We start from the raw sequence: 17859 nt of genomic DNA, 5'->3' as shown, positions 1-17859 counted from the left end.
ATTTTTTGCAACCTTTATCATTTTTTACTAAATTGCTAAAAAATGATACTTCTACATACAATACGCACAATTGTACGTATGTATGTGTGCTATTAAATATACCTCGTATAAGTAAATATTTTATCAATACATATCTAAAATATTGGACCAAAATCTTATTATTATGGTTTTTTAGTTATAATTGATAGGTGAGTGAGGTGATTAAACAATATGTTGATATTAAGAAAGTATGTGGTCTGTTAGAAAAAAATTTACAAAAAGCATGCAATAAAATAATTATAAAAATTGTAATTTCTTTCATTTAAATTTGTGAATTTTATTGCATTTGAGAATTTGACTGTAAAATTCAGTTTGATGTATTTTAATGAGGGTATAAATTCTCCTTGTAAAAAAAATAAAGAAAATGCTTTTAATTTCAAATTTTTATTGAACAAGAATTCAGCCACAGTGTGTAACGTAATAAAAGAAAGTACGACAACATATAAACAAAAAAATCCGGGAATTAAAAAAATTTCAATGGAAATCCCGTCCAAAAATGCCAGGAATACCCGGGAAAACACAGTGCGGGAATTCTCGATCCAAACCCTAGATACCGGTTAAGTGCGTAACTGATGTGGCAGTGTTGAAAACTTATAAATTTATTTGTAAAAAAATAGGCCGGTTATAAGCCTGAATTCAGGTTGCCTTTGAAAGTGTGTGACAAATGACGTTACCTTCATTCAAGTTTGGCTACCTCACTTTGACTTTGCGCCTCGAGACAAGACAAAGTGAAAGTGCTTTTTCGTCCATCTAACCAAAGTCCTGACAATGTCCTTCCTATTGTGATTAATTCAGGCTGAATACCTTCCCTCTTTTCGGTAATAAAAAACCCAAATCGGAGTAAAATTAAAATAGACAAAAAATACAATTGGTGTTTTTTTTTCAAATATTTTGTTTTAATTATTTGAAAAAGATTAACTTAATACAGTGACACATACAATTATTGTTTATTTTTTGTTGTAATTACAATAAACACAAGAGATTTAAAATTAAAAGTAAAAATTATAAAAAAATCACAATATTTTAACTAAAAAATATTTTTCCACATAATTATTTGTTTATGTAAAATATGAAGAAGAAGGGCGAAAAAGAAACCTAACCAATAAAGTGAGAGTATGAAGAAGTTTACTCATCGAAGTATAAAATACAAGTTGAAAGCAAATTACCAATGAGCAAATAAATTTTATAAGAGTATACATACATACATAAAATGATAGGAGAATATTACAATACAAAGGGGTTTCTTACACAATAGTTATAATATTAAAATGAAACATCTTACATCGTCATCATCATCTTATTCCACATCTGTCTTACAATGTCTTTTCATCAAAAAATTATCATTTTTTTTCTTTAAAATACAATAAAAAATATTCTTCGTTTTTTGCTACAAATTCCACTAAAGAAAATACAAAAAAATGGTAGGAAGGAAAAATAACAACAACATAGAAAGGTCCACGAAAACATGGGATGTTTTTGTGACCATAAAGGATTGGATTGGTTGTATGTCAGCGAGAGATATATAAAACAAAAAATAGAAAAAAATATTGCAAAACAGTTTGGTTTCAGCATTTTTGTAAAAAAAAGTACGAGAACAAGAGAGAAAGTCTAAAATTAAAATTGTTTAATTGTCTACATGTGTATCGTTGCAGCTGTGTAACGAGCTTCACCACGTCTCCATGACCATTGGCTGGGACGATACTGAAATGAGAAAAAGGAAAATATGGAAAATATCGGATTTAGTATAGCAAGTAAATTGAAAAATTATGGGGTTATCATGAATGAAATTTCCCCGTGAGTTTTATCTTTCCGCCGTTGCAACTTAAGGGAAAAAGTGAAAAAAATCACGGGGAATTGCCGTTCATGATAACCCCCTATGTAAAACAATTCAAAATATAAAAGCTAAAACATTTTGCAAAACTTCTATCGCATTTTTAAACAATAAATGAAAACATCGATGTGCATTAAGAAATAAACTAATGATTGATTGCTTTTTAAGTTTTATAAAAGAAAATGAATAGTGTTTTTAAAAGCCGTTTTGTGATTTCAAATTTAAAAGTTTTTATCAACATTTCAAAATGTTAACTTTTATCGGAAATTCCTAACTAGGTAGGCTTAAGGCGAGTTTAGACTACAACCTTAAATCATAATAAATAATATGCATTTTCACAAAACTGTTTAAATTAAAGGTGTCGACTTAACCCTTATCAGGATAACAGACGTTAGTCAAAACGTACTTTTTGCCAATTTTTTTGGAAAACCCCAAATCAACGTTTTAGGGAACATCGACAAAATTAATGTAAATTATTTTCTACTTAGTCCATATCTACATTAGGCAATTTTCCTTGCGGCAATTGTCAGTTTGTCGGTGAGAGAGGGTGCTGAAAAGCAAAAGGTTGCCATTTGCTTCAACTCTCTCTCCATCGAACTGACAATAGCCGCAAGGAACTTAGTAATACCTATACGCAATTTTTGATTTTTAAATTGAATTTATTTTTCTGTCTTCTGTGTCACCATGTTTGGCAAATGACGTCACCTGGTATTCCGTCGCTTCTCTTGGCTCAGACCATCTGCCTATAATCGTCGCCGCGAGGTGATCGCCCGACCTCATCACTTCAGCAATTTGGATGTGCTAAGTTTATCACATCCGTATCCACCACAATCAAATTTCGGTGAGATGCAGGACTATGACGGGGACTATGTTGCTGCATGAACACAGCCCACAGTGAGTCGTCGTCATCAGAATACGCGATTCCCACGCAGTTCCCCCAACAGCAGCCGCACACGCACTTAACACAGTCGTTGATGTTCCAATCCCTGAAATGGATCCTTTTTAATTTAATTGCAATGGACTCCGAGGCAAGGTCGAGGAAATAGTGGATTCAATGAGTGGGAAGAATATCATGGTCGCTGCGGTGCAGGAAAAAAGGTAAACATCAACTGCATCCTACAGCTGAGCGTATACATCCCGCCTATAAACAGCTGTACTGCAGGTTAGATCATAGGACTTGGGGACTTTAATCTGAACCATGAGTTGCGATATTCGGTCCTCGGAAACGAACAGAGGCTGAGTAGCAGATTGATAGCTCTACGTTTCGATCAATGAGGACTCCCCAATCATGGGAACGCTAATTGACCTATTTTCAGAGAGTTCACTAATCACCGCTTCAGAAATCTGCCAACCCTTCTGATGTTCGGTTAACAGAAAGGTCATTCTGAGATATCATCAGTGCTGCAAGCGCTCGCAATATATACGCAGGTTGAATACCCAAAGTGAGGCCAAACATCCAAGAGGCAGAGGCGACGGGATTAGCAAATGAGTGTGATGAGCTTTGTCGTGCCAACTCCAGAGCAAGGAACTGAAACTGGAATTAAACAGCCTTGTCGGTAAGCACAAGCGGAGCAAGTGGCTATATCATCTGAAGGGTTGCAACATTGAAGCCGGAATAAGTGAATTGTGGATAACGACTAAGTCACTCTCGAACCATGGGAAGAAAGAAGATAGGACCTCAGGCACATTTAGCGACGTTTCACAGACTCATCGAAAGAAGTGCGCAAGTTATTTTAATCGACAATTTACCGAACACAACGGTAGTGAGGAACGATAAAGCATCCAAAGCGTTGGGTCCTGTGTCGGGAGTCGAGAATATCACTAAAGTTCTCAACCTGTTGCTAGCCACCCACATCGTTCTCGAAGTCCGGAAAATAGGCAGATTGGTCCCGCTACAGAAGCCAGACAAGGATGCCAGCAAAAGGTAAATAGTACAGACCGATTTCGCTTTTGTCGCCCGTAACAAAGACTCTTGAGGTTTTACTCCTCCCCAGCATCAGATAGAGCTATCAATTTACCGATCATCAGCATGTGTTCCGTAAGTAACAACAGGGCTGTACGCCATCTCCACACATATTACTCGAGGACTCAACCAGAAGAAGCCGAACGATAGAACAGTGATGGTGGCGCTTGACTTATCAAAAGCCTTTAATACTTCAAGAACTCCACGCCGTTTGAGGACATCGAACAGACAACCCTCCGTCCAAGTTTGAAACGTTGCATAATCAATTATATGTATAGTCGGAGGTCGTACGTGGAATTCAGGAACAAGAAGTCCAAGCCCCGTAGAGTGAAACAAGGAGTTCCCTAAGGAGCTGTTTAACCTCTACCTCATAACGTATGCGGGTGATTATACGATCTTGGCGTCGGGTACCTTTCCCAATGTCGTTTGTGAAACGCTGAACTCATATTTATCGACTTTACAACAATTTTTCGCGCGAAGAATTTCTTAATATCCGCCACTAAATCCCAATGCCACTCTGTTCACCACCTGGACGACAGAGATGAGAACAGAGTTGAATGTCATGGTCGATGGTAGCAGAATTCCGACCACAAACTATCCCAAAATTCTCGGGATCACAGTCGACAGCATGTTCATGTCGGCGGCGCATGTCACAGCTTTCTGCGGCAAGCTGAGATGTAGAAACAAGGTCCTCAAGTCTCTAGCCGGCAACACTTGGGATGCAAAGAAACCTTTTTGAACACATATAGCGCGATAGGTGGGTCTGTGGTAAGCTATGTGGCACCAGTTTAGTTCCCGGGATTATGTGATACGCAATGGAGAAAAAATCAGAATGCTGCCCTGAGAACAGCATGTCCACATGAGGAGGCAAAGATTCTTCCAGTACAGCAACACAATGAAATGCTTTCGCTGTAGTCTTTGCTCGGGTGTTGTCGTGAGAGCCACCCTAATCACCATCTGGTGGGTAGGCCCGACACACCCAGGGACATCAAGAAGGATATCCACACTCAAGAGGAAGAGGTCCACCGATACAGGAGAGAACCCCTAGATCAACAGGCATATCAAGCAGGTTTAAATAGCATTCACACGGACGCAGTTGCTAAGGTCATAAGAAACTATAGTGTGAATGAAGTCCTCGGAGTACATCCCCCATCTATCGCAGCTGAGGAGCGTCAGCTGCCACGACAAACCAGAGTAGTTTGGCTCAACTAAGCTCAGGATATTGCAGTTGCCTAAATTCTCATTGGCCAATGATCGATCGCAATGTGCAAGGCATCCGTTCCGCATGCGGCATGGACCCGCACGACGCACTGCACCATTTCGACTGCCCTGTCAAACCTACTCATCTAACTCCAGTAGACCTGTGGTTACATCCCATCGAAACAGCCATTTTCCGAGAACTGGAGATAGACTCAGAGCCAGATTGAGTAGAAGAACGAACACACAAACATACAATAATAAACACTGTTACAACAACAACCTACGGCGGCCGGTTCTATGTACCGGATCGAACTGGAGATAGACTCAGAGCCAGATTGAGCAGAAGAACGAACATACAAACATACAATAATAAACACTGGATTGACTCGGAGGAATCTTAGAACAGAGGCCGAACACAAGTTCGTATTTTTTCACACATGCCCTCCCTGTGTACTGGGACCATACGATACGCTCATTTCATGTTGCAGAATTTTTAAGTTTGAACACAGAAGAATCAGAAACTAAAGGGAAGAATGCCTTCCGTTTATCACTTATGTGGAGACGATTATTATAACCATACCCATACATTACATAAAAGTAATGGAACAAAAAAGGTCATACAGAACCATCTAAACTAAACAAAAACATATGCTGATCGGTTTATTCGTTTTCGAGCTACAGTGGGCAACACAAACTGCTTTAGTAAAAAACAGTGTTTCGTAGACGGCAATTTGTCAAAACACTGTGCAATATTTTTCAACAAAAAAATTCCGAAAGTAGCTCAAGAGATGAAAACAAAACCTTGCAAAAATTTTTTTGTAGATTTCTTATAAAAAAAATTCATGAAAAATTTAACTTTAAAAAATATAACCCTTTTATTAAATTTATTGGTTAACAGTGTGAATATCTCGCCACCAGTCAAGCTAAAAGTTGGAGTCGGAAATAAATTTGCTAACGTATGTATACAAAAAGAGTACCGCATCTTTCAATGATGTTATTCAATTTTAGGCAATAGTTCACATCACAGGTTAAGGAGGAAATATTATTTTAGTAACCCCAGTCAAATTTTAGCTCTAGTGAAAATAATTCTTTAGAGAACACGATTATATACTGCACAGTATTGAGATTTATTTATATCACTTCAGCTAGTCTATTATTACGTAGTATTTTAGAGTAAAAATTTTACAAATGGAACACCGTTTAAAAGTAATTACATGCACAGATTGATAGAACTCAGAACTAGGGTGATCTAACATCTATAAAGTGAACGTTAACATGAAGTGCTATAGAAAAAACAAAACTAAAGCCAGTTATGTAGTTGGTTGGTTGATGGGTTAGTAGTGATGTATAAATGAAGATCAACGGATATGATTGAATGGTTAAATAGGTTATGAAACAACAGATATGAAAAACAGATAAATATAAAACGCGAAATGATTTCGTTTTTATCAGTTTCATTCTAGAGTTTTACAAACCTGACGATATTTGGACTGCATGTAATAAAATACACAAATAACAGTTAGTAAATTAATGGCATTGTTTAGTATATACGCCGCTTGGTATTTAGACCCACCCTGTGGTTTTTAACACCAATAGTAAACCGTTTGTTTTAGATTACTACTCACTTGTATAAGCAGTTGTCCACTTTTTGTATGTGGATTCCGGTAAGCATATAGCACCCACAATAATACACAAGACACCAGGCAAATGGGTATAAAGACACCCAATGTTACGTTCATTTTTTGTGATGGTTCCGCTTCTTCGGCCATAGACTTCATTTGTGTTCCAGCCAAGGGTTTCATTTGTGTACCATTATATTGATATTCGGTATTTCCACTGTCCACGGGTGCCGTTGCAGTAGAGGATTCTAAACCAGAAGGATTATATGGTTTAAATGGATGTGCTGTAACATCTTTGTGATTTGTATTGTCGTTACCATCTGTATGAGTATTGGTGTTATTGCTACCGGCAGCTGGGCAAGTGGAAGCAGTGTTGATTTGGAAACGTTCACAGGCTTGAGTGGAAAAGACATAAAACATTTTTAGATACAATTTAAAAAGCGCTCATATCAAATACTTACAAAGAGTTTTCCATTCTTGTCTCTTGCGATCGGTACCTGTTGAGCATCGGTTTGCAGTAGGACACCAATAGCACTGCAACAACGAAAAATATTAAGTTGGCCAATCTAAGACGATCATAATATACTTACGGTAAAATCGGTGTTGTGATTCAAGCATGATACACAATCGGTATATTGTAGGCATGTTGGCAAAGCGGTGAAATAAATAATTGTGGAATTTGTAATCTGTGCATTGCCAAAACTGACACGATGATATTCATAAATTGTCTTTCTACGAGCATCTGGAAATCAAGTGAAAAGGTTGATAAAATATCATCATTAGTTTATATGACTCTATATACTTACTGCCAACATCCTGATCCATAATATACGCATCGGAGAGTCCAACCTTTACAGGATGTTTGTCATCTTGTATGGCATTAATGAAAATCGGCACTTTATAGTAGGTGAAAACAATATCACCGTTTTTATGTAGTGTAGCACTGAAGGTGAATTTACCAACATCCTGTTTGTCTTGCAGAGAAACATTTTCCCAGATGACAGTAAATGAAGAGCCTGAAAAATATATTACAGAAACCAATTTTAGAGTTTAACAAGTAAAAAAACGACAAGGCCGGGCCGAACTTTTTATACCCTCCACCATAAAATAGTTTTAATTAAAATGGAATAATTAGTTTCCTTTCACAATTCTATGTGGAAACATTTTTGGACCATGAATACCCCAAATGCCTCAATTATCAAATCTAATATAAAAAATGTGTTCAGCCAGGTGAAAGGAACCGCCTATAGGGTTTTATCAAATTGTCTACCTATCTTTAAAATTTTTGGTGGAAAAGTTTTATAACTGCAGGGAACCTCAAAAGTCAAATTACGGGTAGTTCCGTCAAACAATGTAGCTAAGACCGTCACAATACCGAAAATCGGGAGGTAACGTTATATGGAAGCTATATCAAAACCTGGGCCGATATAGCCCATCTTCGAACTTGGTTTGCCTATGGAGACACGGGTGCAAAAATACAGCGCTCTAATTCAATTATTGTAGACGCTATAGTGATTACAACAGACGGACATGGCTATATCGACTCAGAATTTTATACTGATCAAGAATATATGTATACAGGATAATTATGTTTATGAATACCCCAGACATTTTTACTTATTGTTGCTGTGATCTTAATATACACAATATCGAGGTAAGGATCCGAATGCGCCCTGTCACACAAAAACATATCTATTTCAAGTCTGAGCATCTCTGACGAAAAGTGGAATATCTTATCATTGACTTATGGCACTAATGGTTATTAATTGGTTTCAAAATAAAATACCCAAGACAGATATGCTGACTTCAGAGTTAATAGGTGAAGTATAACAGGGCTATCGACGACTCGACATAACAACATAATTTTCGCCATCAGCAGACCGATCGATTTCATCACCTCTGAACGCCGTGAATTGTGGGCAACGGTTGTTAATCCACTCACACAACCCTGGAAAGAAGGATAATAGGACATCAGCCACGTTGGGTCCTGATGGAATCCCCATGTTAGTGCTGGAACAGCTGTATGTGCCGCGAGTCGAGTAGCTCACTTAAATTCTCTACCTGATGCTAGCCACTGACCTGTTGCCCGAAGTCTGGAAAATGGGCAGGGCGGTCCCGCTACTGCAGCCAGGCAAAGAGGCCAACAAAGGAGAATCGTACAGATATATTTCGCTTTTGTCACCCGTAACAAAAAGTCTTGAGGTTTTACACCTCCACAGTAGTATAAGAAATAGCTATCCAGTTGCCGATCATCAACATGGGTTCCATAAGCAGCACAGCACGACAGCGATGCACGCCGTCACCACACATATTAGTCGAGGACTCAACCAAGCCGTGCGATAGAACAGTGATAGATGCGCTTGACTTATCAAAAGCCTTTGATACTGTCAAGCACTCCACGCTGTTTGAGGACATCGAGCAGACTAGTCTCCGACGATCCTTGAAAGGATAATCAATTGTATGTGTGGACACCTACGTGGAATACGGAATTCAGTAACAAGAATTTCAAGCCCGGTAGAATGAAACAGTTCCCCCAATATGGGTGATATTTCCGGAACATTTTAACCTTTACCTTTTCTGTATTTCACCACCTCCAGACCGAATTGAGATCGTTAAGTATGCAGATGATTGTATAATCTTGACATCATGTATCTTCCCCGATGTCATTTTTGACTGACTGGCTGACTGATCTTACCACCTTTTTCCACGCGAGAAATATGCAAATATCCGCCACTAAATCTACAGCCACTCTGTTCACCACATGGACGTTAGAGTGAGCACAGAGTTGAATGTCATGGTCGGTGGTAGCGGAATCACGACTACTAACTACATGTTCTTGTCGTCCGCATGCCACAGCTTTTTGCGATATCTCAGATGTCGGAACAAGGTCCTCAAATCCCTAGCCGGCAGCACTTCGGGAGCAGAAACGTTGTTGACCACATATAATGCGATAGGTCGGTCTGTGATAAGCTATGCAGCGCCAGAGAACTACAATAGGGTGAGACTAAGATTTTTCTAGTACAGCTACACGATGGCATGCTCTCGTTGTAATACTTGCTCGGATGTTACCGTGAGAGTCATCCTAATCACCATTCCAGGCATGTCAGAAGGGATCTTCATGGTCTAGAGAGAGGGAAAGAGAACTCCAACGATATAAGAGCCCATGAAGCAGGTTTGGATATCATTCATACAGAGGTAGCCGCAGATGCTATAAACAACAATCGTGTGAATGCGGTCCTCGGAGAACGTCATCTGCCACGAGAAACCAGAGTAGTTTTGGCTCCACTACGTTCGGGATAGTGCATCCATCCAAATTTCTATAGTGCAAGGATTAATGACACCGGGCAAAACGTCTGCCCAGCATGTGGTACAGGCCCACACGATACACTGAACCTATTCAACTGCCTCTCAAACCCTAGAAGCTTTATGGTTACAGCCCATCGAAGCAGCCACATTCCTAGAACTGGAGATAGACCCAGGGCCAGAGCAAGAGACGTACATCATAAAATTCATTGTAATGGATAAGTGATCAACTATGTGCTTTGCTGAGATCCACAGAGCCATCCACAAGAAATGGAATGGAATCGTGCGAAATTGTGTTGCCATTATGTTATCAAAATCCGAAAACGCCCGAACAGTCTCGAAAGGAGAAGAGTCTCCAGCAAAATTTTATTTTACACAGTTCCTTTAGTTTTTGTTTATGTTGTTGATCATGTTGACAGATAAAATTAAGTCATTGTGGAGTCGAAAATCGTCAGAGCACATGTATACTCAAATAAGGCAATTGTGTGGTCTAAAAAACTCTACCTTAAGTTAAAAAAAATTTATTTTAAACTTAAATCTATCTACCCGCCATTCCTTATATAAATTAGGTACATTTTATACAAAAAATTAAGTGTTCAATTGCGGCTTTTTATCTTAACCCAAACGTTGTTTACACTTTCTTACTTACCTGTATCGCTTAGACGCACAAATGAATCATTCGAGAGACTTGTATCGAAATTTGCCATCAATGGTGCAATATATTGTGTAGCAGCCAACCAAGAGTGTACATAATCACCGGTGTAGATAAAACCGCCAGTGGCTACGGTAACATTTCTCACGGGATGGCCATAGAATGGGAAGTCGAAACTCAATAACACAGTCTAAAAAATAAACAAAAAACAATAGCAAATTGCATGAAATATACGCGAATGCGATATAAATCAAAATTTATTTTATTACCATGGCTCGGCGATGCGATTGCGATAACATCAAGTTGGGTGTAATATTTCTAATTTCATTCCAATATTTATCGGCTTTATCTTTGTCGGTATATGTTGTGCTATTGTAATATTGATGATGATCCTATAAATGAAAATAAAAATGATTAAATGGGTTGATTAATAAAACTCAATTGATATAAATAAGTGAAATATTTAAATGGATAATTAAAGAATTGGGGTATTTTTAGGGGTGTACGATTTCCAATATAATTGAAACTGGAGTGAAATAGAATTAGTTTCAGGACAGTTTTTGCAAAAACTAAATTCACATCATATCGTTTCCTGCTAATGATATTTGTTACCTAAAACATAAACAAATTTGAAAGTTTTTCCCATTACCCCTTTCAATGTTCATACATATAACATGGAATGCGACTTTTGCTCAACTCTTGATTACGATTTTTATTGCCGTGGGGTACAAGTTTCTCATAAAAACGCTATGTTATGCTGCGCTTGAATACAGTTGTTATCAATGCGGCTTTTAACCATGACATTGTGGTTAGGTTAGAGGATGTGCAGCCACTAATTGTGACTGCGCCACTCGGAGACCTTACGGTCCATTGTGATCATCCTTTAGAAAAGTGGAGAGAGAGATAAAGATAGATAAGAGAGATAAATAGAAATAATAGAATAAATAGATAAATAGGAATAAAAAGAATTAAAAGAATTAAGAAACAAATAAGAAACAAGGTAGGCAGAATAATCGAAAAAACAAAGCGTTACGCGTTTAGGTTGCGCTGTCCCAGCCACTTTAGATTTTTAACGATGTTGCAGATTACAGCAGGTTCCACAGTTGAGTAGAAGTTTAGAGACGGCGGAAAACGAACACCCACTAGTCTGTGTCGTCTACGAGCCAGGGCTGGACAACGACACAGGAGGTGTTCGATCGACTCCGACTCCTCCTCATCCTCACAGAGTCTGCAGTAGTCATTAACATCCCTATCCCATTTAATGGTAAAGGCCCTGACATAGCAGTGTCCAGTGATGACTCCCGTCGTTACCTTCACTTCCGCTTTGCTCAGGTTCAACAGCGAATTCGTTCTTTTGGCTGACAGAGACGGCCATATGGATCTTGCCACAATGCACCTAGGTTCATTGTGCCACAATTCACTGGCTCTTTCGTCAGAGAACGCTTCGACTTTTTGGAAAAAGTGACAGATGGGTGGTTTGATAGAGTCAGTGATAGCTAGATCAGCGGACTGTGATCCTCGTCTAGCTAATTCATCTGGTTTTTCATTACCCTGGTAGTCACGATGTCCAGGTACCCAACATAGCCGAAAGCCGTTAGTTAGCGCATCCAGAGCTGTTCTACACTTGAGGACGACGTCGGATTTGATGTTGCAGGATTTGATGGCTTTAAGAGCCGCTTGACTATCCACATAGATAGTCACCGGTTCAAAGATTTCTGCATCCAGATTTTTAATCAATTCCGCCGCCTTCCAAATCGCGAAGATTTCAGCCTGGAACACACTACAGTTGCTGTCTAGCCTGTATGTGCGTTCAATTGATAAACTTTCACAGTAGACACCGGCACCGGTACCTTCCTCCATCTTGGAGCCGTCTGTATATATAGCCAGACCGCCCAGAGGGGGGTTACTGCGGTTCCAGTCGTCTCTACTAGGTATAATGACTTCTATATCGTCAAATCTCAAGACTGGTGATATATAGCCACTTATTTTGCCACAATAGTTCACAAAAATACCTGATTCATTCAGGATACACCCATGCCCATAGGTACGACCCCGCCAAAGCCCCTGTTCATGAAGCCGCAGGGCACTCCTGGTTGCCTGACACTTAATGCTGATACTCAGAGGTCTTAAGTTCAGCATTGCGTTCAGTGCAGCCTGTGGCGTGCTCCTGGTAGTTCCAGTAATAAGAGTTGCGGCGGCTCTTTGTACCTTATCAAGCTTAGTGGATGTTGACTTTTGACGCAATGAGTGCCACCAAACGAGAGAACCATAGGATAGGATGGGTCTAACCACTGTATTATACAGCCAGCGTATAATCGAAGGAGTTAGTCCCCAGCTTTTCCCAATGGAATTCTTACATGAATAAAGTGCAATCATTCCCCTCTTCGCCCGCTCCTCAGCATTCCTATTCCATCGCAATTGACAGTCAAGGATTGTGCCAAGGTACTTTGCTTCGGGGGAGAGTTGGAGCTGCACCCCATCCAGTGTTGGTGGAACAAAGGCGCCGAGCTTACGCTTTCTTGTGAACATTACCAGTTCCGTCTTCGTTGGGTTAACCCCAAGACCATTAGCCTTGGCCCAGCGTGATAGAGTCGATAATGCTCCCTGCATAAGCTCCGAAATGGTTGACGGAAGTTTACCGGAAACCAGCAGTACCACGTCATCAGCATAAGCAACAACTTTGATACCTTGATTGTCCAGCTCCATCAAAATATTGTTTATAACAAGGAGCCACAGTAATGGCGAGAGCACACCTCCTTGAGGGGTGCCTCTAGTCACTGTTTTCCTTATTTTTACCTCCCCAATGCTAGAATTTATAATTCTGCTTTGAAGCATATTATTAATCCAGCACGTTAGGGGTTCAGGTGCATTAACTTTCTTCAGTGAGAGATTGATGGACTCAAGTTTTACATTGTTAAAAGCTCCTTCTATGTCTAGAAAGGCAGCTAAGGTAAAGTTTGAGTCTTCCATGTTTTTCTCAATGAAGCCGACCACCTCATGCAAGGCAGACTCAACAGATTTACCTTTAACATAGGCGTGCTGTGAGTACATTGTGGTAAATGATGAACATCTTATTGTTTTTGAATTTTATTAGAAGCAACAACAAAAATAATAGTGTGAATAACAACATAATACATTCAGAAAAACCGCTTAATTTACATCTTGTTTAGAACAAAAAACTTCCTAGTCGAATGAAAAGATTATTAAAAAACTAATTTTAGATTCTAGACAAAATGAGAAAAAATAAATAAACATTTTAGAAAGCCTTTCAGCTAAAATGATTCGAAGTAAATCAAAATTCTATGGATAGCTCTTAACCACCAATTCCAACCATAATTTAGGTAATTTTTTTGAAGCTTTTGTCCCTAAAATCTATCGTTATTAGAAGAGCTGAAGCCATCGAAATCATTAGTTGCCGAGTGAATGCCATTGGGCAAATCGACATATTCAGTCAAAGTTATATAAAAATATATCCTATAAATGCGGACCGTATGGCGTCCCACGCAGAACTGGAAGGCCAAGGCTTCGTTGGAGAGAACAAGTAAAACGCGACATCAGAAAAGTCCATACTGCAGATTCGGAAAATACAGCAGCAAATAGAGAGGAATGGAGACCTTTTCTTAGTTCGGCTTAAGAAACAAATGTTTTGTAAAAACCCAGGTAAGTAAGTAATCCTAATGATAATCAACTACTAGGATCTTAGGTGACTTGCTGGTGGCGAGAGAAGGTGGAAACCTAAAATACCTTAAAGATATTGCGTTTAGTCATCTGAACTGGACAATAAATGTTGCCTTTAGGACAATTTCGGGAAAATTCTCCTTTGGCCCATTCAAATTACTATGTAAACTTTGAGGCCCCAGTGATACTTGTAAACATATCCCGATGGTGCTCAAGCTTTAGCAATCCTAAAATGTAACAAAACTAAACAATTTAGGCGGGGTGCCACATAAAAAAACCGACATCGTTTTTCCTTTAAGTTAAAACCAGTCTAATGCACACCCGCCTTGCACGCCGAATGCCCAAGTTCGATACCCAGGCCAGGCAATATCATATTGGCAAAGGTGGCAAAATACCCTTCAGTGTAATTTTGTCGAAATTTTCTGAGTAATTCAGCATGTAAAACTTTAGCATGTAAAAAATAGTGTTGGTGCTGTTGTTGTAAAAGTATTTTTATGTTTGTATGTTAATTTTTCTGCTTAATCTGGCTCAGGATGTATCTCCAGTCCTATGAATCTGGCTGTTTCGATAGGATGTAACGACCGATCTACTGGATTTAATTGAGGTTATTGGCAGGGCAGTTGAACAGGTGCAGTCATCGATCCTTGTCCTATACGAATTCAGACGGCTGCAATATCCGGAGCGTAGTTGAGCAAAAACTACTCTGGTTTGTCGTGACAGCTAACGCTCATCAGCTGCGATAGATGGGCGAAGTTCTCCGAGCACCCTATTCACATGTGTGTGAATGCTATTAAAACCTGCTCGACAGGCTTGTTGATCTAGGGGTTCTCTCTTGTTACATTTGACCTCTTTTTCTAAATCATGAAGATCCTTCCGGACATGCCTAGGTGCGGGGTCCAATCCAACCATATGTTGATTAGTATGGCTCTCACGGTAACATCTCAGCAAGTACTGCAACGAAAGCAAGCCATTGTGTTGGTGTATTGGAAGAATTTTCGTCTCCTCATGTAGATGGTCCACTGAAGACATGAGGAGGCAACCCTGTTGTAGTTCTCAGGGCGACCTTCTGGCCTTCCATAGTGCTGCACTTATATTCGCGGGTCATACTGGCGCCGCATAGCTTACCACAGACCGACCTATCGTGTTATATGTGATCAAGTTTTCTTTATCTGCACCCCTACATCTCAACTTTGTTCTCACGTCTGCCATCCATGTGGTGAACAGAGTGGCCGTAGATTTAGTGGCGGATTTTGCTCTCGTGGAAGGTGGTTAGATCAATCAAATAGGAGTTCAGAATTTCAGAAATGATATCAGGGAAGGTACCTGACGCGAAGATCGTAGAATCATCCGCATACCTTACGCTCTAATGCCATGTGGAGGGGACAGAATACAGGAGAGGTAGAGGTCAAACTGTGACCTGCATTCCACGTACGACTGTCGTCCACACATACAATTGATTATCCAACGTTTCAAATTTGGCCGGAGGGTTGTCTGCTCGATATCCTCAAACAGCGTGTAGTGCTTGACAGAATCTATCGCTTCTATCGCACGGCTTGCTTTGGTTGAGTTCTCGGCTAATATGTGTGGAGATGGCGTGCAGTGCGGTCTGTACGATTCTCCTACGCTAGTTTTTTTGTCTGCTTCAGTAGCGGGACCACTCTGCCTATTTCCCAGACTTTAGTAACTATGTGGGTGGCTAGCGACATGTTGATAACTTTGGTTAGATACTCAACCCCCAGCACATCCAGCTGTTTCAGCATTACCAAGGAGGTTTCATTAGGGCCCAACGTTTTGGATGAAGAAATCTAAGGAGACGTAGGACTCTTCACACCCGGTGTACTAGATAAATGGTCCACTAAAATAACTTGTGCACCTTTTGCCTGGTAGGGGGCGTCCTCATTGTCCTTGCAAAACGTAGAGCTATCAATGATGCTCCGCTAGTACTGTACCCCTCTGGTCACTGCCGAAGACCGAATGCCACAACTCATGATGAACATTAAAGTCCTCCAAGACTAGTCGGTTATAACCTTCCAAAAGGGGACTAATGTTGGGCTTATACCTCGTCAGTTCCACATCTGACTGCTAGCGAGATAGGTCTGTATTGAACAGAATGCTGCAATAAGAAAGCTAATACTTCCCTACGTACTCGAAAAGCTGACATGGTTGACGGTATTGAAGATATTAGATAGGAAAGAACCGCCTTAAATGTTCGGTTATGGGACTCTTGTTGGAATGTTGCAGTGTTATAACCTCATAAGGTCCATGTCATGGAGCATCATATTTTTTTATTGATCGATAATCTTTTTGCATCCGTTGAAAATGTGATGTTGCATGGCGTGAGAATCGAACCCGAATCAATGGATTGGCCGAATGACGAATGTTGTATACATTTTCGAATGTTTCACTTAAATAAAATTCCTGTGTCAATTATTAAAAGGTCTAATGGCCATTTCAATAGCACTATCCTTTTTTTATTTCTTTGAAGCAAACAAATTACCCTTTCAAATCATTGATTTCCGCTAATACAATTCAACTTACCGAAGTTGTATCCAATGTACGATTTGTTTTCTTCAATATTTCCATGGTATCTTCTTCCGGTATATCAATTGTGTCTATTAGTTTTTCCAAATCTGTTTCTTCGGTTTTGTTTGTCGGAGCAGCACCGGATGCTGCATCAATTGTTCCTGCAACTGTGGCGGCGACACCAGCTGCTGCTACTTTTGTCGCTGAAAGCACCTTTTTAGGATATAGATTTGCATTCTTTTTGGCTTCGGCAGATGTTGCTCCTCCATCGGCAGAACTTTTTGTAATTTCCGTTTGAAGAGTTGTTGGTGATGCTGCTGTAGTAGTGGCTATTTTATCTGACATATCCTTACGTTGACCTGTTCCATTAACACCCAATAAAGGTCGACTACTCGGAGGCACAATAACGGAAGAGGTGGAGGAGACGGCGGCAGCTGTGTCCGTTGCAGACATAGAAGTGGTGATGGTGCCATTAACAGCAGTTGCAGGACTACTTGAGTTTGTGGTTTGAACACTTTGGTATTGATTTTTAATATCTACAATGGGTTTTTTGTCATCTGCAAAAAAAAAAAAAAAAAATAACAAGAATAGGAGAAGAAAATGAGTAAAATTTAAAATTAAATTAAACAAATCTTAAATGACGTTCTTAAAACAAAAAATTAAAAATGTTCAATGTTTAAATTGTAGCACTTCCGCTTTTTTTAATATGAAAAATATACCTTTTGGCTTGAAGTAAAGTTACTGCTAAACTTAACAGATTTAACTAAGGGCGTATAATTACTGTCGCAATGTATACACAACCTGGTATATGCTAAGTGGAAAATAGTTTGCTAAAAACATGATGAAAGGTCTAACATTACAAGGTAATATGTGTACAAATTTGTGCGACCTGGAAACCCAAAAATGAATTCTGAACATAAATTCCTCGTGAGTTTCGTTCAAAATAAAGCTGAATATTATTTTTCCAATATCAGTTCGGCAAACCAATAAAAAATCCATATTAAAATTTCCATTTCGGAGAATGAGGAATACAAATCCCCAATAGAAAGAG

The 17859-nt window shown here is 39.4% G+C and overlaps 1 protein-coding gene across 4 annotated transcripts in view; it reads right to left on the bottom strand.

The window, feature by feature from the left end:
* Positions 1 to 913: 913 nt before the first annotated feature.
* Positions 914 to 17859, bottom strand: part of l(1)G0289 (plexin domain containing lethal (1) G0289) — a 69428-nt gene continuing 52482 nt past the window's right edge. Inside the window, exons 2-11 of one of the 4 annotated variants that reach the window (XM_073972063.1) lie at positions 16824 to 17365; positions 10877 to 10999; positions 10605 to 10797; positions 7459 to 7668; positions 7243 to 7394; positions 7114 to 7186; positions 6970 to 7047; positions 6659 to 6900; positions 6509 to 6523; positions 914 to 1740 (exon numbers count right to left, since the gene is read on the bottom strand). In XM_073972063.1, coding sequence (XP_073828164.1) covers positions 1672 to 1740; positions 6509 to 6523; positions 6659 to 6900; positions 6970 to 7047; positions 7114 to 7186; positions 7243 to 7394; positions 7459 to 7668; positions 10605 to 10797; positions 10877 to 10999; positions 16824 to 17365 — 1697 coding nt within the window. In that variant the 3' untranslated portion in view covers positions 914 to 1671. Of the gene's footprint in view, positions 1741 to 6508; positions 6524 to 6658; positions 7048 to 7113; positions 7187 to 7242; positions 7395 to 7458; positions 7669 to 10604; positions 10798 to 10876; positions 11000 to 16823; positions 17366 to 17859 lie in introns of all 4 variants that reach the window. The other 3 variants (XM_073972064.1, XM_073972061.1, XM_073972062.1) reach the window with 3 other exon arrangements.

Source organism: Musca autumnalis, unplaced genomic scaffold, assembly GCF_047663935.1.
Source record: "Musca autumnalis isolate F117 unplaced genomic scaffold, ASM4766393v1 scaffold_3, whole genome shotgun sequence".
Classification (NCBI taxonomy): domain Eukaryota; kingdom Metazoa; phylum Arthropoda; class Insecta; order Diptera; family Muscidae; genus Musca; species Musca autumnalis.
This window is presented reverse-complemented; position numbering and strand designations above follow the sequence as displayed.